We start from the raw sequence: 21,307 nt of genomic DNA, 5'->3' as shown, positions 1-21,307 counted from the left end.
TACTTAAACATATGAAACTGGCAATTTAAAGCCCTAACAGAAAGGGTAGCAGAAGTATATACCTTTTTGCCCCACCTGTCTAAGGCACGAGAATCCTTCTCAGAGGGAATAGGATTCTTAGAAGTAGCAACTTTAGCAGCCTTAGAACCTTGAGATATAGTTTCAGGATCTGCAGAAGGATTCTTAAATAAGAACAAATGAGACTCAGGAACCCTATAAAACCTATCAGGCTTAGAGGGAGCAGGAGGCATGGAATCAGGATTCAAATTAGCCTCGGAAAAAGCATCATCCACAATGTCAAGAACAGGAGGGATAGCCAAAGGCCTATGTTGAGGAAGAAGAAGGAATTCTCTAAGCCTCTTCTTGGAAGCAGAATAATCCTGACCTTCCCAATGAAAATGTTCCCTCATCTCATGTAAGGTTTCCCCAAAAGAAAAATCTTCAGGCGGAGAGGCAGAGGGCAAGGAGTCCTCAGCATCCGAATCCTCATAAGGAGGAAAAGAATATTCCTGATCAGAGGAAGAGACAGAAGATATAGAAGCCTGGTCAGAGGAATCCATAGGAACATCCTGTCGAGGCCTTTTCTCAGGGGGGGGGTGAGAACCCCCTAATCACTGTAAGCAAATCTTCAGCCATCCTTAAGAATTGCTTCTGTGCCCTGGGAGTAGATTCAGAAGTAGCTTGAGCAGGAGCTTTAGACTTAACAGGAATCTTTGTCTTTGCCTTTGCCTTTGAAATACTGATGTGAGTAGGCCTGAATACCCCCTCAGAAGCCGGTACCTGCACAGCGGTTCCGGACCCATCTGAGGGAGCGACGTCCGAAGGTCCTGCAGCAGATAAAATAGAAGGCCTTGATGGCTCCCCATGGGAGTCCGTATCGGCCATCGGTTCAGAAGTGGCGGACGACAGGGGCTGCAAAAGCGCCTCACTGACAACAGCCGAACCGGACGCTGGCTCCAGCTGCATTGAGTCCTGTTTGGACCTCGGAGGCCTGTCCTTGTCTTTGCGCTTCTTTTGAATTCCGGTAGTGTCCGATGACATTCTATAATTGAAGCATCTGCCAAAGTAATTCAGAGCCCAGTCGTACCTGCGCTTGATAGTACAAGAATTGAACCTGGCACAGAACCGACAACAAGAAACGTCGTGGTCAGGGCCTAAGCAAGGTAGACAGTAAGAGTGGAAATCTTTATGAGGTATTTGTTTTCCACACGAAATACAATTATTAACTTTTTCTGACATCGGAGGAACAAGAAAAAGATTCCCCAACGGGGTACTTAGCTTTGAGAAGAGAAGTAAGAACTTCGGACCGACAACAACCAAAAACGCTGTTCGAAAATCGCCAACCAACGACTTGCGAGCTGCTTTCCACCGCACGGCAAGAAAGACTGGAGAAGATGGCGTCGGCTGAGGGCTATGTACCAGAGTGTACTGACGTCAGGGTACTAGCTTGTACAGCCGACGCCGGACCCAGACTTTGGGATTCTGGCCGACATCGGGCTGCCTGCCAGCAGGAGCACCCTACAGTTATGACTGCAACAGTGAAACACGATGAACATCAGTGATAACTAAGCCGTGGAAAACAGACCAAGAGCCACAGACGTCAGACGTGATAAGAGATGAAGAATATGGTAAAAAATCAAAAAAAGAGATTAATTAAATCAGGAGGAGGCAAATCCCAAACAAAGAAATGGAAAAAAAAAAACAATAAAATAATGTTAGAAGGATTACAGAAAGAAGGAAACTTGAAATAAGTGCAGTGGAAATAGACAGAGAGAAAAGGAGGGGTATGAAGAAGGGACATGTTTTATACATTTTTTTGCATAGTCTAATGAAGGACTGTAATCCTAGTTCTGATTAGATTTACTGTACCCTAATGTCAGTCATTAAAGTTATTAAATGGCTGAAAGAAGTTCTGGCTACCATCAAGGATCTCATGATGCACCATGCATATAGATTGTCACAAATAAATAAATATGATAAATAAAGCAGCAAACATAGAAAAGTGTGTAAAAGAGTAAGGATAGTAAAAGGGGGGAGGTATAGAAAATAAAAACATTAATGCTGTGATTTACACATTTTCACCAGTGCTGCCAATTTAAAGGATTATCCATTAGTTCATAGAAATATTCCCTGTGTTTATTACTACACTATATATTGAAGGAACATTTTTAAATGGTCAAAGAAACAAAAGAGTTGCGTTACTGCACGGGTAATAAAGCAGCACACATGCACACACACAAGTGTATAAAAGAGTAAGTATAGTAAAAGAAAGTGGGGGAGGAAAGAGGAATATAGAAAATAAAAAGCACTAATTGTCGCTCGTCTGGTCTGGATAATACAGACGAACATTCGTGGGTTCAGTTCAATCAGCTTTAATACGCACACACACATCAGAAATGAGGCTTTGTAACTTAAACTTAAATAAACATATAAAAAGACGGACTACCACACTCATACATGTTAACAATCTGGCTGTTCTCTCAAAATGGCACTGCTGCATGCATGTGCTCACTATTTATATGCATGTGCTTACATCTGGAAATGCTTCTTAACTGTACATGCACATGATCTGATCTACCACTAATGCTGTGATTTATATATTTTCACAAGTGCTGCAAATTTAAAGGATTATTCATTAGTTCTAAGAAACACTCTCTGTGTTGATTAATACATTATATTTTGAAGGAACATTTTTAAATAGTCAAAGAAACAAAACAGTTGTGTTACTGCAGGGATCCTTGTAGTTACTTTGGGAGAAATTTACACCATAATAAACTGCTGCAGGTAGATACAATGAGGAATAAACAACATTTATACTGCGTCATGCTATTGGCTAAAATGGCTCCCCCTTGGGATTCAGTTGTACAAATCTGTACATATAGTTTAATATATTTGACTATTATTTTACTTTTGTGGTTAAAGGTTAGCAAGCATTTTGATATTAAGGACCTAAAGACAAACAGCTGCAGATATTAAAAACAAAACGTGAACTTTAGTTATACCACAGGGATTATTAATTTTATTTCCCTTAATGGGAATATAGTAAATTCACCAATACAATGTTAAAAATATTTCCCCATTTACGAAGGTATTGTCCTGCTGTGGTTTTGTTGCAAAACATGCAGAGTGATAGTTAGCAACTAAATAAGTAAGTAAAAATATACATCAATCTAGCAAGCTCTGCAGCATACAGTAATATAGCCCTGACTACACTGCAGGCTCATGTGCCAGAAGCATGTGGGCAGGAGGGTCTATTAACAGCTCATCCATCATAGGGGATGGAAGTGGCGTAGTTCACTTCATTGGCAACACCTAGTTGGAAGATTAGGTGCTTCACCCTGTGGAACTGGAACCTGTGCTACCATATGCAAGCTACACCATAACCTGAGGGGAATTCAGGGTGCATGGACAAGCTCCTCCTTGGGAAGCAGCACACAGTGCCGCCTGGAAAAGTTCATGCAAAGGAAGGGGTGCACTCTGCCAAAGAAGGGGTAAGACTGCCTCTTAGTTCCACTCCCTACCCACTCAACTAACGCCACAGAGTGGATGAACTGACTGAGATTCCTGGGTGTGTTGTAGGGTTCTTGCTTAGCCCAAAGATATTGAGCTTTGAGTACTGCAGAACAAACAGGATTACTGGGTGCAGGTAAAGAAGCCACTGGGCTCAATTCTGCTTGGGATGAGGATATTCAAAAAGTAAATAAATCTGTCTGTAACAAAAGCTGTTGCTCCACTTACTGCACAGGTAAGCATGGGAAGGGGTGTAAACTGTATCTTGATTATGGGGTGGCAGCTTATCAGAATACACCCATACAAAAACAACACATTTATATTCACCTAGGCTTGACTTACTAAGATTTAGTATCCTTGTTAAAGTACTCTGTCTCCTCTGGATCACCTTCATAGATCAACATATAAAAAGGATTAGGAACTGGCATGATATCAATGATCAAGACAAGTTTAAGGGTAGGTTTTTATTTATTTATTTATTTGACATTTGTTAACCGGGTTAGTCTGATTGGGCAAGATGCCCTTTTTCAGCAGAGACCCAAGGAAAAAAGCTCCATTACAAAATTTAACAATACAGTGATTAATACAAAAATGAAAGGAAAAGTGTGATTAATCATTATACAAAGCAACTAAAAATACATAATACAAAGAAAAGACATACAAGCAAATCATAGGAACATTTTATACTAAATATGAATGGCAAGGATTTAAAACAATTTATGACATAACAGAAGTCAGCAAGACAGCCATTGCATTGTAATGCAATAACAGGACTCAGAAACCAGAGGAGAAGCTGAGGAGGAGACTGATTGGAGGGAAGTTAGCGGTGAAGGAAGTAAGATCAGAAATTTGAGTTACATTGGTAGTTGAGGTAGGAAAAAGATGGGGCCTTGGCAGCTGAGAGAGAGTCAAGGGGGAAGATGTTCAGGTGGGGTCTTTGCAGGAGCAAATCCAAGAGGTTTGCAGGGATTCCTTTAATGCTATTTTAAAACTGTGGGTATTGTAGAGTGTGTGTATAAAAAGAGGAAATTTGTTCTAGGCAGAGATGACAGGATGGCTGTAAAGTATCTTACCAATGGATTTGTTAGGTTTGGAGATGTACAATAGGAGTTGGTCTGAGCTACGTAGGATGCACTTAGGGATATAGGGGGAGATAAGATTTGTCAGAGATGGACAAGCAAGGGGATGGTGAAGGACAAAGTGGGCCAGATGGAGCTGTGGCAGGAAGTCTTGGTGTTAGAGTTCAAGCCAGTGAAGTTTTTTTAGGGAAAGGCAGTAGTGCATTCAATAAGGGAGATTACTGGCGAATCGAGCTATTTTATTACAGGTGTCTTCAAGCTTGCTAGTCAGGTTCTTTTGGAGTTGCGTGAATAATGGGGCAGCGTAGAGAAGGGTGGGAAGTAGGTATTCTCGAGCTAAGGACAGTTTAGAGTCTGGAGTTAGGAATTTTTTGTTTTTGTATAGCAGCCCAAGTTTTTGGCAAGTTTTTTTTAATACAGTTATTAATGTAAATGTCACATTTAAATTCATCATCTACATAAACTCCGAGGAGTTTGGTATGTGATTCAACTTTCATGTGAGTGTTATTTAGAGAGGAGATGAAGAAGGAGGTTTTGAGATTTTGGAGAGACTTCGGCAGGAAGAGTAGAAGTTTAGTTTTTAAGGGATAAAAATAAAATCTGTTTCATGGACTTGAGAAAACATTCAAAAAGTTATAACAGACTTAAATCTCTGGCTTTGGGAAGAGCTTTCATATATGAAATTAAGTGTTTTGCAATGCAACCTGAATTAAATAATAGAATGGTAACCCTTTAGTAGTAGGCTGCACAGGATACTAAAGGTTACACTAGAGACAAACTTAAAGAGGTAGACAGAAGAATTAATCAGGTATTTTAATCATTTACCAGCCGTACAAAAGTCACTGAAGGCAAGGCTGAGGCACCATGCAATTAAGCAGGGTGGTGCATCTTGTACAGGACAACAAAAAAAGTTACCTTATGATACACTGGAAGCATTTAGGGATGGTTATGAGGAATTGGAGGATGTTAGACTAAGGAGATGGATGCACTGTAACCAGGGTGGGCTAATACTTAGAAGGAAAGGAAATTCAACAGCTGTCATCAGAATAAAGTGAGAAAACACACTAACATTAAATGAAGAGCTACTTAGCCTGGCAGGATGGAGTCCTGACTGCAGGGTTGCACAACAGAACTAAAGCAAATGGCAAAATACAGGACATATCACAAACTACCAAAGCTCCCTTTCTACGTTATCTGCATCTTTACACCTTTGTTACTTTGATTCTTCTCTGTAGCACATGATTACACCTTCTCGCTAGCAGATGATTATGCCTTAGGTAAACATGCACACAGTATCATTACTCAGTGTCTACTCCAATTGTCTATGCATGTCCTGCAGGAGATTCTTGCTGCTTGGATTTTTTTTTTAAACACTTTATGTTCATAGGTAAATGGCCTTGCCAGTTTCCCTTTTTATGCTTGAAATAACCTATCCCATTTGGCTATAGACTAGTCTTGCTCATTCCATGGTCAATAATTATACATTTCCCCAAATGAGAATAACTGGGATCATACCATAGTTAATATAAGGAGACCCATGCATGGAATAAAGTACCTAGGAGCTCCATCTGTCCATTAGTAGTACACGGGACAGCCCTGGGGTAAATTTTCTGTTTTCCACCAATAGATCCAAGATGAGCTTGAATATGGACAGAGGTGAACTTTGTCTTGTGTGGATGGGGGGGCTCTTCCAGAACTGCGGTATCCTCTGTGAGATATAACTGTCCCTCCAAACCATTCTGTTGATGTTGCAGAAAAAGTTTTAGATCCCTAAACCAATTATTTATTTTTCCACTGACTTGGTGATATGCATTAAATCAGTCAGTAATGGGTCAAAGGATGCCTTGTATGTCAGATACAGGTCACCTCTTCTTAGCAGTCTGTAGGATACAAAGTACAGTGACAGGGCTTTGAGTCGGTCATGTAGGACATGTTGTTTAAGCCTTGTAATCTTCTAGCAAGGTTTCTCTGAGGGTGTTCCAGTTGTTGCATGTGTCTGGTCAGATACATGCCAAAGGAGGCATTATATTCAATGACTGGCCTAATAAGGGCTGAATAAAGGGGTGAAATGACATCCCTAGAGCTAAACAAAATCCCTTTGTTTATAAGCTGTGCAATATAGAAGGGCTTTCTTACAACGATGGACACTTGTTGGTCAAAAGTTTTGTCACAGTCCATATAAGTTCCCAAACCCCAAACAAGTGGGTAAATCTTTAGGGGGTGAATTGTCAATGTGGTAGTTCCCTGGGGTAGAAGACTTCCTAAAGGATACAATAATCCAGTTGTTGGCATTTAGTTTCAGTCAGGATTCTGGCACCAGTCATTTATTTGGAGCAAACCTTCCTGCAGGATGGCAAAGTCATTTGGGCATTCAATGACTGCTGCTAGCTTGTAGTCATCTGCACACTTAGTCAGCCAGAGCTCTTTGGTATTGGTTTTTACTTCAGAAAATAGATGCCAAACAGGAGAGGTCCCCACCAGGCTGGTGTCTTTATCGAGATAACTGCCCCTATTTTGATTAGTTGAGTCCTGTGAGCCAGCTGACAATCCAGTAGGTGACACAGGGCTATTCCCAGATTAATTAGCTTTTTTTCTATACCTAGATTTAGAATAGTGTCAAAAACTTTGGTCAGGTCGATAAGAGGTGTATACCATTTTGTCTTAATCCATTGCTTTGTTGACCTCTTCAAAAAAATTCACCAGGTTGAGTAAGCATGACCTGTCTTTGATTACTCCAAACTGAGACGGGTCCAGTGTTTGGAGGTTCCCTATGTCTTGATTGATTAATTCCATGACAAGTCTTTCCATGGCTATGCATATGAGGCTTGTTCCCGTTTTCCACTTTAAATGGTCGTGCTATGATCAGTACTCTATTCCAGTAAACAACATGTAAATGAAATCTACTGACAAAGCCATAGAATATTTACTTTCTTATAACTGGTACTACGAAGAACTGGAGAAGGCTGAGATGGATCCTCTTTTCATGAAAGATAAGGGGAAGGACAGTACAAATAATAAACTAGTTACTGTGACACAGTTGAGCTGTAAGGCTGTGGTAAAGGTTGAAGGCATTAGTAAAGGATAACAATATGATACTTGAAGCAAATTAGGTGATTTTGACATGCTACTGGGTCTTGGTTAGGCATTACATGAAGCACTTTACACAGGGTCAGAGACCATACCAGGCTAAACATAAAACCAACCAGATGATTAGGGGAAAAGGAAGATGTTATTTATTACTGACATTTGTTGACAAAAAGTCCACTAGGCCAAAGACCCATTTTCAGTAGAGGCCCAGGGAGAAAAGCTCCAATTACAGTTGCAAATTATTATTATAGAACAGCATATTTACAAAGTATTGACAATGTACATAAGGTAATAACAACATTAAAGTTGTGATTCAAAAAGCTTTCATATCTAATGTGTTTAAGTCACACAGTTAAACAGTTAAAGAAATAAACACACTTTTAAGCTATTTATGTTTGATGAAGACTCACCGTGTAAAACATGTTCTCATTACAGGACAAATATGAGAGAGAACTATGCTTTGGATAAACAAAATTATTAACGGTAACGCAGGGAAACAACATTGGGGGGATAAAAGGAACAGTGTAGGGGGCATGAACAGATCAGCAGAGGCAGACTTGGGGAATAAAAGAATAAATAATTTTTTACAGAAAGGACAGACTCTTGAAATTAATTAAATGAGGATACCTGTAATACACTGAACTGGGTTTCATATACAAGTATGATGAAAAGAATTTAGTATATAAAAAAGGAACAGCATCTTCAGAATTAATGTTGAACAATCACACAGCACTATCCGTTTCCCTGTATTTTTTTTAAATGTTATTCAGTGTTTACGTCCATTAATAAAATCTACAGTAATTACCAGCATTGAGCTTAAGAGTGAAAATGCAGCTCTGCTTTCCCGCTTTATTAGAAATATACACAGTACACCAATGTTCTTCACTGCCACTTCTACGAAAAGTGAACAAAAGCATGCAGGAACCAAAATACTAACCTGGTGAAAGATGAGGGCCTGGCTGATATAGCCCCAGCTGCTGGTTGAAGCTCGATAATGAATAAAGCCAAGAAGAATAATCATGAGAACGATACTGCCAGAGGCATAGGCAGGGTTAATGAGAAACATCATAACGAAACAGCTCACAATTCCCAGTAAACATGTATGCCAACTGAAGACTTGGAAGGTTGGTCTAAAAAAAAAGAAAAAAATGAATAAAGAAAAGATTAAACTGAAGGGATGTAATATTGTCCTATTTACAGTATTTACTTAGTATGTACACAAACAACCACAGTACAAGTGTTTCACAGATACTGTTCTTGCCGTGTAACAGGATTTGCAGACACTGTTCTTGCTGTGTAACGGGATTTGCAGACACTGCTCTTGCCGTGCAACAGGTTTCACAGGTTTGGCTCATACTGTCTAACAGGTTTCAAAGATATGGCCCTTGCAAGGTACCAAGCTTTACAGATATCGTTTCTGCCTTTCAGCAATAATTGTGCCACTCTGTGGAATCCTATTAGTCATGTGTGTCTATCCTGTCCTGCTGATACTGGGAGAAACTGCATAGTGTGGGGTTAAGTTAGCAACAATTTTTACCACAGAATCACAGAGGTTTCTAAGCCTGCTTTTTGACTGCAGACCACCCTGCTTCCTCTACAATAAAATGCCATTATTCCTTAGTATGGACATGTCACCCCATCAGGTCTTGCATGACCACATTGGCACCTATATAGCAACAAGGCCACTGGCACAGCATAGCACAAAAAAAGCAATCTTTGTAGCAACTAAAGGAATGTATCAAGCAGACTAGCTGGTCTTCCATACTGACAGTATAATCTACTTACAAAGCTGCTTGGTATTTCACTTATTAATTCATTAGTTTGCTTAAAATTTACCCTTACAAGAAAACATACAGAGAAAGGGATATACCTAGAATGGTTAACAGGCGATATGACAAAGACGATAAAGACGAGCAAAGCGTGGAAAGACAATAAAACCCCCATTCCACATAATGTTTGGCCACCTCTAACAATTATGTTACATGATACTATGTAAAACAGACCGTAACATTTTCTGCAACCTACACAGTTCACTGTAGTCGTAATCTCTTCTGGAAAAGTACACACAAACTAAAACGCAAGAAACCTACTTCCAATGTTGGTTTCTTCATTAATAAAGATCTTCTTTTGGTAGCTTATCAAATCAGCAGTCAGCCTGTCTCAAATGGAAAATTACTAAACTTTTATCCTCAAACTGCTGACTTTCCACAAAAACTCTTCTACTTTGATCCAAAATTCAAAATTAAAAACAGTAAGCTAAATAGTAAGATACAATTAACTGCTTATGAAATAACACTTTTCTTGCAACTGTGCACAGTACACCTATACAGCTAACTGCTGAACACATACCTAGCCAAGTAAGATAGTTCATAAAGCGAAGCCTGCTGGAGAAGACTCCAACCTTTGAAAGCCAGCCCTTTTACCACTGTCCATAACAGAGTAACAAGACATGTCCTGCAAATCTAATCAGTACTACTGCTTAAATGGAAACAATCATGAATAAGCAATAATCAATAGCAAAATTAACATGTCAACTACACTTTTACAGCTACATGATACTGACACTGCAGGTGTACAGCTGCAAATGATGTCGATGCTGCAGGCATACAGTTGCACATGACGCCAATGCTTGAAGTTATATGAAACAGTTTTCCAGCCTTAGTGGGTGAAAATGTCTCCAAACCTTAATGAAAAAAACATGAAACCACATTGCAAAATGGTATTCCACAAGGAAAAAAAGTTGCTTGCTGAGACTCCTTGATATGAGGAGAAAAGATCCAGTAACTACAGATACTCTCAGCTGAGACTATGGAGTAATCAAGTTCTTATAACTTGTTTAGGAATTTATACTTCTTTACCAATGATAAAATATATTAAACAGATGAGCACTTTTGCCCTTAACTGGGCTTTATCAGATCTAACTCCAGCTCACATAACATACATTTACATCTGATCAGCCTCATATGGAATGAATCATCACAAACATAATAAATGAGGACACAGTTAACCTGCAAACGCTGGACCTATCATAGTTTGGCTTTGTTTAATCCCTATTAAATCTGGAGAGGGTCACTGAAGCAATGGATTAGGGCAAAGCTGTGCACACAGCTTACATCAACATAGCCCAGCCTTTTGATAATGTACCCCACTTGTGTATTATAGACAAGCTCACTAAATTAGGTGTAAACCCTTTTATCATCCACTGGATAGAAAACTGGCTCACTGATAGGACCAATGGGGGCAGAATAGGTGAGGCCACCTCCACCAAGAGGCCAGTTATTAGCAGAGTCCTCCAGGGCTCAATACTGGGCCCACTTCTTTTTGGCATCAATTTCTCTGAAGTGTACGGAAAAGCTGAAGTTTGAAGGCTAATTAAGTATGCAGAACATTACAAGCTGGAGGTTATCATCGACTCCCCTGCAAACACTAGCATTCTTCAAGAAGGCTTACTCTGACTAACAAATGGTGCCAAAACCATAGTCTTAAATTCACTGCTATGAAATGCATAAGTGTACCCTTTGAGAAGCCAAATAACCTAGCTAATTACCATGTTGATAAATAGAAGTTATGTTCTTACCATAACGTTCCATGTTAGTTGTCTTCTTCTCGCCTTCTTCTTGCTGGATGGGTTCGGAGCCGACCTCGGCTCCGACTCGGCCACTCTAAAAGCTCGAGAGTTGGTTCCACCGGCTCGAGGCTCCCCTTATATCCCACAATGCTAGGCGAGAGTTACCTCAGATCTCGTTTGTAAGCTAACCCCAGCTTATAATAGTAACAGAATCATTCTAAAACAGAGTCCACCTCTAATAACAGGAAGAAGAAGGGTGACCTACATCCTGATCCAGGAAATATGCACAACAGCATATGCCTAAGAAAGAGGTGGTAGAAAGAGAGGTCACGATCACAACTCCTCTAGGTCTGTCCAGGCCAGGGGGAAGGAGGGTGGGACGCAAGAAGAAGGCGAGAAGAAGACAACTAACATGGAACGTTATGGTAAGAACATAACTTCTATATGTTAAGTTGTCTATCTCGCCTTCATTCTTGCTGGATGGGACCGCGTCCCTAGCACCTTGTCCCGGGTGGCCTAACGGAACAGACTCCTGAGAACAGTGGAACCAAAATTAGCTCTATGCCTAGAAGCTAAATCCAACTTATAATGAGAAATAAAAGTGTGAGGAGTAGCCCAAGTAGCCGCTGCACAAATGGTGTCAATAGGCAGTCTGTCTTGGAAGGCTAAAGTAGTAGCCAAAGCTCTGGTGGAATGGGCTTTAGGTTTATTAGGCAATTTTTGTTGTCTAATTTCATATACCAGGGAAATCAAGGATGTTAGCCATCTGGATAATGATACCTTTGAAACTGAAAGTCCCTTTCTGCTTTCCGCATAGGAGACAAACAGCTGATCAGATTTTCTGAATTGTTTTGTTCTATCCAAGTAGTACCTCAATTGACGATGAACATCCAGGCAGTGTAATTTTTGTTCAGACCTATTGGAATACTCTGGAAAAAGACAGGAGGTCAATGCTTTGGTTTAGATTTGATGTCGAGACCACCTTAGGCAAAAGGACGGGTTAGTTCGTAAGGATACTCTGTCCTTATGAAACAAAAGATAAGGAGGGCGACAACTGAGTGCTTGAAGCTCTGAAACTCTTCTAGCTGATGTAATAGCTACCAGAAAAAGAGTTTTCCATGATAACAATTTCAAGGAACAGGAAGCTGCAGGTTCGAAAGGGGAAAGAATCAAAGAAGCAAGAACTAAATTTAGGTCCCAAGGAGAAGGAGGATTTCTTATAGGAGGTCTGAGAAGAAAAACTCCTTTCAAAAAGGCTTTGCAAAGTTTGTGGGACATTAGGGCAGATTCAGAAATACCCACATGGAAGTTAGAAATAGCTGCCAATTGAACCTTAAGTGTAGATGGAGATGAACCTGCATGGAAGAGTTCAGCTAGAAAATCAAGGACTAGTTGGATGGAAGCGGTGAAAGGATCTATGTCCTTTCCTTGTGCCCAATATGAGAAGCGTTTCCACTTACTCAAATAAATCTTTCGAGTGGAAGATTTATGGGAAGCTATCAATATATCTCTAACAGAGTGAGATAACTGAGGAAGCCTGGCTACGGTTGGAACTGGAGGAACCAAGCAGTGAGGTTCAGAGAGGGGAGGGAGCATGAAACTGACCCGACTGATGGATCAAAAGATCTGGAACTAGGTCCAGATTCCAAGGTCGCTCCAAGAGAAAACGATGTAGAAAGGGGAACCACACTTGTCGAGGCCAGTAAGGAGCAATGAGGATCAAGGAGGCCTTCTGAGCGATAGCTTTCTGAATTACTTGAGAGATCAGTGGGAAAGGAGGAAATGCATACAGAAGTCCCCGGGGCCAAACTTGGACTAGAGCGTCTCTGCTGGGTTGGCCTGGTAAAGGGAATAGAGTGAAATATTCTCTGCACTTGCTGTTTTGGGGAGTAGCAAAAAGATCGCAGCAAGGCTGACCCCACTTGAGAAAAATTTCTCTCACTACAGAGTCTTTCAGAGACCACTCGTGAGGCATGAGAATAGCTCTGCTCAACTTGTCCGCAATATGATTGGACTTCCCGGGATGTCGTTGCTATCAGAAAATGCTGAGAAGAAATCGCCCATTGCCACAGTCTGAGTGCTTCTCGACACAGGGGTATGATCTGGTTCCGCCTTGTTTGTTGATGTACCACACTACAGACATATTGTCTGTCTGGATTGCAATTGTTCCCAAGGGAAGAGAGTCTTGAAGGGCTTGCAACGCTAAAAGCACTGCTCTCATCTCCAGAACATTTATGTGCAAGTGGCATTCGTTTGGTTGCCATGTGCCCTGGACTGTCCTGCCCTGATAATGCTCCCCACCGGATCAGGGAGGCATCCGTTGTCAGTGTACCAACCGGAGGAGGTGGAACAAAGGGTCTTCCGACAGGAGCTGGGGAAGACATCCACCACATGAGATGCTTTTGCACGCCTGCGTGATCACAATGGTGTGAGACATTGGAAGTTCCTGGTATGACCATTGAGTAAAAGCATCCACTGAAGGATCCGCATGTGGTATCTGGCTAATGGAAGGAGAGGTATGGCGCTGCCATAATTCCCAACACCTTTAGAACTAACCTGGCTTTGATTCTGTTGTTGTTGAGAAGGAGTGATACCAATTTGTGAATGTCTGATATCCTTTGATGTGTTAGCCTTGCAGACATGTTTATAGTATCTAGATTTGCGCCTATGTAGGTAATAGTACGACAAGGCGACAAAACAGACTTTTCGCAATTTATTGAAATACCCAGTTTTTGACAAACGCGAAAAGTATAATCTCTGGCCATCAGAAGGAGATGCTTGGTGGGAGCTGTGAGGAGCCAGTCGTCCAAATATGGAAACACCTGGAATCCTTGTCGTCTCAGGTGAGAAGCTACCACTGCCATGCATTTGGTAAACACCCCCGGGGCAGTGGTGAGACCAAAGGGCAGGGCCCTGAACTGAAAATGACTGGTTCCCAGCCTGAAGCGGAGGAATCTTCTGGAGCGTCTGTTCATTTTTATGTGATAGTACGCATCCCGAAGGTCTATAGAGCACATCCAGTTTCCTTTGCCCAAAAGGGGAAGGATGGATTGCAGCGTGACCATCCGAAATCTTGTTTTCTTGACCCCATACTAAAGGGGTGGCGTAAGCCACAAAATATAAGGCTAAATCCTCGGGCAGATGCTCCTCGGGAGATATGAACCTATTTGTTCAAGACACTGAGATCCAATATCGGTCTCCAGTCCCCTGTTTTCTTTGGAACTAAAAAGAACCTTGAGTAGATTCCGGATCCTTGTTGGTCTGCTGGCACTGGCTGAATTGCTCTTTTTGCAAGCAGTTTTGAAGTTTCCAAAGCTGCTAGATCCCTTTGAGCGGGTGGAACATCTGGAAGAGATTTTTTTGACTGATTTGGAAAGCGAAGAAAGGGGATAGAATAGCCTTCGAAATGATGGACTGTACCCATTTGTCTTGAGTCAGGGATAGCTCGCCTCCTGGGTACAGTAACAATCTTCCCGACTGCCTCCGAAGATGGGCAGTCGGGCAACACCTCAGGGATGCTGAAAGGGCTTGTCAGGAAGGCTTCCCGATTGCCCTGGTTCTGCGGACCCCCTGCCCCTAGGCGGCGTCTACCATTGTTATTCCCACCTCTGCCTTTGGTAGGAAAATGACTCTGTGCGTCAGGCGAAGTCCCTTGAGATTGTTTACGGAACCACATCTTTCCACCCTTCTGGCCTTTGGGGTAAGGCCTGGAAGGAGTCGAAAATCGGACTCCGACGGCAGAAAGGGTCTTGCCATCAGTCTCGCACCTAGTCAGGGTTTCTTTCAGTTGAGGACCAAAGAGAGATGATCCATCAAAAGGGGAGTTCGTGAAAGATGTCTTGAAAGGGTCCGCAAAATTGCATAGCCGCATCCAGGCGTGCCTACGTAAGGCTACACCTGTCCCTGTGGCTCTGCTCGCTCCATCAGCAGCGTAAGAAGGGCATGGAGGAGTTGGATATGGAATTAAGGGTAGCCAGCTGCGTGTTCATCTTGTCTTGGAAACCCACAGCTGTAGGATCCTTTAACATTTCACTCGCTTCCTTGATCAAGTCCCTTTGAAGACGAGTGAAATGGCACAGGTAGTTCAGCGACGCATGGTAAATGTCGCTGAGGAGAACATCCGCTTCCCGCACCTATCCATGGACCTAGATTCCTTGTTAGGTGGATGGACAGGTACTGAAGGATCAGCCAGTTCCTTCTTTGTGGCAGCAGCTACCACCATAGCATCCACAGAAACTCCTTTTGTTAAAAATTGCTTGTCTGCTGGAGCTGTGATGAACTTAGAGGGTCTCCTGGGAGTGGGATCCACTGAATCAGGAGCCGTCCATGCCTTCTTAGCAACCACCTGCATGAGGGGTCAAGGGAGGGACACCCAGGAGGTGGAAGGGCGAGCCAAACGCCTCAAGATACACAGATTCGTCCTCCGAAGGGTTGAGGGCTGGCCAATTTCCCCTCTGTTTCAGGATCTCCAGAATGTCTGCAAATGAGACATCTTCAGAAGGGGAAGGGGAACCCTCAGAATCATCCAAATCTGTGTCTGGCGTGATGGACTCAGGTGAGTCAATGTGTTTCCTCTTACACTTCCTCTTCCGAGGGGCTCTTCTGCCAAATCAGGAGAGGCCTCGAAGAGGATGAAATCCCCACAGGCGGCTCCTGAGGAGCTGGCTCTCTGCGGTCCGGGATGAGGGAGTGAGTCGACTTACCCTGAGGCAGCATAGAGGGAGGGGCGGACGGAGCCGACTGTGGAGTAGAGCCAGGCTCTAACACACTCCGCATGACCTCGAATGCACCCCTGTCAGGCAGAGCCAGAGGTCCCCGCTCCGAAGAGCTAAGAACCCCCCTCGGCACCGACAGTGATGGCTCCGAGGCCGATGTCGGAGCCGAACTCACCAGCGCCGAAGCCCCGAGGGGGAGAGGGGGGTCGGACAAGGGTCCGATGCCACTCACCCCCTCGGAGCCGACGAGGGAAGTCCGGCGCCGAGATTCTTCCAAAGAAGAAAATGGAGCCGAAGACAATTGTATCGGCTCCGACGTAATCACAGTCTCGGTTCCGACGCGACCCGGCTCCGAACTCAAGAGAGTCGAAGGAGGAAAATGTTGATGGACCGGGGCAGGCATCGACTGATGAGTCGGGCTCTGAAGCATCTGGGCTAGTGCCTCGGACTTAAGTAGTCGACTCACTACCCTCTGAAGGTCATGATCCGACAGCCTCGATGACCTAGAGGAGTGAGACCTTTGGCTCCGTTCAGACAGCAGGGGAGATCCTGGAGCCGAATGAACAGAGCCAAGAGATGGTGACCTGGACCTCTTCCTAGTTGTCGGCTCCGAGGGTCTGGTCGGAGCCGACACGGGAACTTCAATAACCTCGGCCCCGGTCGGAGCCGAGGGAGCCACAGAAACTGTGGACTGAGACTTATCAGCTCCAGCCGGAGCCGATAAAGGCAAAGGTTGAGAAACCTGAGGTCTCGGCTCAGATGCCGGAGCCGAAGACCTAGATGCCTTAGAGGGCTTCCCTGTTGAAACAGACAGGGAATCCTCTGGCTTCAGTAAGCCTCTAAGAATCAATTTATTTTTTCTTTCCTGCAGGATCCTGGGGCTGAAACCATGGCACACAGCACAGGAGTCCTGCAGGTGCAAAGGCCCCAGACAATAGACACAAGAAGTGTGAGCGTCTGTCAGAGACATTTTCTGACAGCACGCATCACACTTCTTGAATCCGGAGACCTTTGCTTCTTTAGACATTTTGTCTGACAGGTTACACAAACACGCACACAAACACACAAGTTACACCCTGTCAGGCTAAAACAATAAATTTAGTAGTAATACTAGAAATTTAAAACTACAAAAAACACACACACTCCACTAGGGAAGGGAAGGCCTACAGGCCCAAGGGAAGAACCAAAGGTTCTTGGGGAAAGAAACGGAAATTTTTTTGGGTAGGGAATAAAAGTTTTCTAATCTACACTAACTAAGTAAAAATATTAACTTAAAGGGGTTTTTAAAGACTAATTTTCACAAGAAAAATAGTACTCACCAGGAACCGGTAGAAACAACCAACCTCGAAGCTGTAGCGGCAAACGAGATCTGAGGTAACTCTCGCCTAGCATTGTGGGATATAAGGGGAGCCTCGAGCCGGTGGAACCAACTCTCGAGCTTTTAGAGTGGCCGAGTCGGAGCCGAGGTCGGCTCCGAACCCATCCAGCAAGAATGAAGGCGAGATAGACAACTTAACATTATGCACTTAAGAGTTGACCCAGTGGTCAGGGATTTGCGTACACACAGACAGTAGCCTTATCTTCGATCACCACATGACTACAATGGTGAGTAAATCCTTTTATGTCATGCAACTTATAAGGGCAAGGCATCTAGATCCAAACAGGTCATTATCACACTGTACTCTGCCCTTATGAGACCAATCAGAGAGTGTACAATGCTCCCTTCGATATGTACCTGAAAAGGCATATGCAGTAACTAAAGCAACCTCAGAGGTTACTTACAAAAAGAATAAAAGGCATAACAAACCTGCCTTATGCAGGGCTCCTTAAAGCCCTTCCCCTTTACTCAGTGTCCTATAGATTTGCTCAGGGGGTGATCTCTGCCTGTCTTAGAAGGTATCCACAAATCCCACATTTATGAATCTCCTGCATCTTCGTAAGTCAAACAGTACCAGACATGCAAGGTCTAGGTACCTGAAATTTTTCTGCAACTTAGACAGAACATGCTGAAGAAACAGAGTATCCCAGAGATTGTCCCTCTTATGGAAAAGGCTTCCCATCCATGTGAAGCTGAGTTCATCTACTACAAGATTAAATGCAAGCTAGACCAGTGGATAGGGAATAGGAAATTTACACTGGGCCTATCACCTATATCCCTTATGGAAAGATGAAGTTTATAAAGGATACAGGATGTCATTATTCTTTCGAGAAAACTTAACTAGGCTTAGAAAGACCCCTGGGTTGTTAACCTAGTAACAATCTACAAATCTAAATAAGAAGTTATGTACCTACAATAACGTTCCATGTTAGTTGTCTTCTTCTCGCCTTCTTTCTTGCTGGATGGGTACAGAGCCGATCCTCGGCTCTGACTCGGCCTTATACTAAAGCTTGAGAGCTACTTACCGGCTCGAGGCCCTCCCCCCATCCCACAATGCTAGGCGTCAGATACCCAGATCTTGTTTGGTATAGCTAACACCATGGAGACACCCTGTCCCTACTATAAAGTTTACCTACAGTGGTAAGAACTGAGGAGGACATAACCTAGAAAATAGTCAAGCAGAGGAATAAGGCCTCAGAAGGATTCATCTCGGTCTGTCCAGGCTAGGGGGATGGCAGGTGGGACGCAAGAAAGAAGATGAGAAGACAACTAACATGGAACGTTATGGTAGGTACATAACTTCTTAATGTTAAGTTGTCAATCTCGCCTTCATTCTTGCTGGATGGGACAGCGTCCCTAGCACCTTAGCCCTGGGTGGCTCATCGGAACAGAATCTTAAGCACAGTGGAACCAAACTCAGCCCGACTCCTGGAGGTCGTATCCAACTTGTAATGAGAAATAAAGGTATGAGGAGTAGCCCATGTGGCTGCAGCACAAATAGATTCCATTGGAAGTCTTGCTTGAAAAGCTACTGACGTAGCTAATGCTCTGGTGGAATGAGCTTTTGGTTTTGTAGGGAGTTCTTTATGTCTTAGTTGGTAAATGAAGGAAATGATAGAGGCCAACCATCTAGATAAAGATACTTTAGATACTGGCAAGCCCTGCTTGCCCTCAGCATAGGACAGGTAGAGTTGGTCCGACTTCCTTTTTCCTTTTACTTTAGTTGAGAAATGGTTCACTGACTTGAAACTCCTACTCAATCCAACAAAAACTAAATTACTCCTATTTTTCCCCAACGCCAACACACCCCTTGGCAACAAACTCCCAAATACTAACATTACAACCTTCCATGTTAAATCCATCAACGGAACCATCATAGCCCCTGTCACCAGTACCAAATTACTAGGTGTTACCATTGACCATAAGCTTAAATTTGACATCCACATTACCCAAACCATTAAATCGGTTAACAAAAAACTTGGATCCATGTACAGAATAAAAAACTTCTTAACCCCCTCTACCAAACTAACTATTGCCACGCATCTCCTCTCCACCCTACTATATGCCTCCCCAGTTCTTTCTTTCCTCAATAAACGTGAACTTAACATGCTCTCTCTTGCTTATAACCATATTGCTAGATTCATAACAGGTTCCCCATATCGCACCCACCACTGCCTTAACCTTAGGAAATTCGGTTGGTTGGAACTACCCAATCTTCTCAAACTTAACCAACTCACAGAAGCCTTTAAAATAATCCACCATCCAGACAGAACTCCCTCACTGTGTAGTATTTTGACCCCCTACTCCAACCTTAACTCCCTCCGATCAGCTAATAACGTCCAGATCTTAACGATTAAATCTAAGAACTCGGGTGGTGATGCCCTGTATGCCAACTCCATTGGAAAGCCTTGGAACTCCCTGCCAAACACCCTTAGACTCATGACCTCACATAAACAGTTCAAAAATAACCTCAAAAACCATCTTAAGCTACAATGGCTATGCCCATGCACATAACCTGACTAAATCTCCTGTACTCATAATGTTCCCTGATAATTAGTTACCTAGACCATTATTTCCACTGTGTTTATCCTATACAACTAGTATGTTTAACCTGTTGCTTTGCTACTTGTGCTTATATAAAATCTATGTTATTCGTATTCTTATATTGTAAATGTAACATGTTCTCATCATGTATTGCCATTATGCTGGAGCTTTTCTCCCCGGGCCTCTACTGAAAAGGGATATGTATCCAGCTGGACTAGCCCGGTCAACAAATGTAAAATAAATAAATTCCTGGTTTGTTTTGTCCTAAGTAGAAATGTAATTGCCTGTGAACATCCAAATAATGCAGCTTTTGTTCAGCTCTGTTTGAATAGTTAGGAAAAAAGACAGGAAGATCAATGGCCTGATTCAGGTTTGTCTCAGAAGGAATCTTGGGTAAAAAGGAAGGATTAGTTCTGAGTGAAACTCTATCTTTGTGAAAAACAAGATGGGGGGACGAATACAGAGGGCCTGTAGTTCCGATACTCTTCTAGCTGAGGTGATAGCTACTAAGAAGAGAGTCTTCCAGGAGAGCAATTTTAAGGAACAGGTGACCGCAGGGTCAAAAGAAGGGAGAATCAGGGAAGTTAATATCAGATTCAAATCCCACAGAGACAGGGGATCTCTAACTGGAGGCCTCAGCAAAACAGTCCTTTTAAGAAAGGCTTTACAAAGTTTATGGGACATGATGCTGGTCTCTGACAGGCCAGCGTGAAAATTAGCGATAGCAGCCAATTGGACTCTAATGGTGGCAGAAGAGGAGCCCGCTTGAAAAAGCTCTGCCAAAAAATCCAGAACACTGTGGACAGGGGCTGTAAAAGGATCTATATTTCTGGCCTCCGCCCAGAAGGAGAAATGTCTCCACTTACTAGCATAGGTTTTTCTGATAGTAGATTTGTGTGAAGAAAGGATGATTTCACGCACTGGCTGAGAAATATGTGGAAGCCTGGCTAGGGTTGGAAGTGGAGCAACCAAGCTGTGAGGTTGAGAGACTGAAGGGATTGGTGCAGCCCGCCCGACTGATGGACCAACAGGTTTGGCACTGGGTCCAGACTCCAGGGCTGCTCCAGTAGGTGACGATGCAGGAATGGGAACCAAATTTGTCGAGGCCAGTAAGGGGCAATGAGGATCATCCTGGAACCCAAAGCGGTCGCTTTCTGAATCAGTTTGGGAATTAAGGGAAAAGGCGGAAGTGCATATAGGAGACCCTGTGGCCAATCGTGTACTACAGCTTCTCCGGGGGAATGGCCGGGGAGGGGAAAGAGAGTGAAGAAGTCTTCGCACTTGCTGTTGAGAGGGGTTGCAAAAAGGTCGCAAGGTTGACCCCATCTGCGGAAAATCTTGTCCGCTACTAACTGATTGAGAGACCACTCGTGAGGCATGAGACCCTATCTGCTATGACGTTGGACTTCCCGGGGATGTGCGTTGC

The 21,307-nt window shown here is 43.1% G+C and overlaps 1 protein-coding gene across 1 annotated transcript in view; it reads right to left on the bottom strand.

Annotated features, from left to right (window-relative positions):
- SLC12A9 (solute carrier family 12 member 9) overlaps positions 1 to 21,307 on the bottom strand; it is an 843,978-nt gene that overhangs the window by 20,354 nt on the left and 802,317 nt on the right. Inside the window, exon 9 of the mRNA XM_044076336.1 lies at positions 8,614 to 8,806. Within this exon, the coding sequence (XP_043932271.1) occupies positions 8,614 to 8,806 (193 nt within the window). The remainder of the gene's footprint in view (positions 1 to 8,613; positions 8,807 to 21,307) is intronic.

This window comes from Protopterus annectens, chromosome 7.part0 (genome assembly GCF_019279795.1).
Source record: "Protopterus annectens isolate FY-2018-M chromosome 7.part0, PAN1.0, whole genome shotgun sequence".
NCBI lineage: Eukaryota > Metazoa > Chordata > Ceratodontiformes > Protopteridae > Protopterus > Protopterus annectens.
The sequence above is the reverse complement of the archived record's forward strand: the minus strand, read 5'-3'. Positions and strand labels throughout refer to the sequence as shown.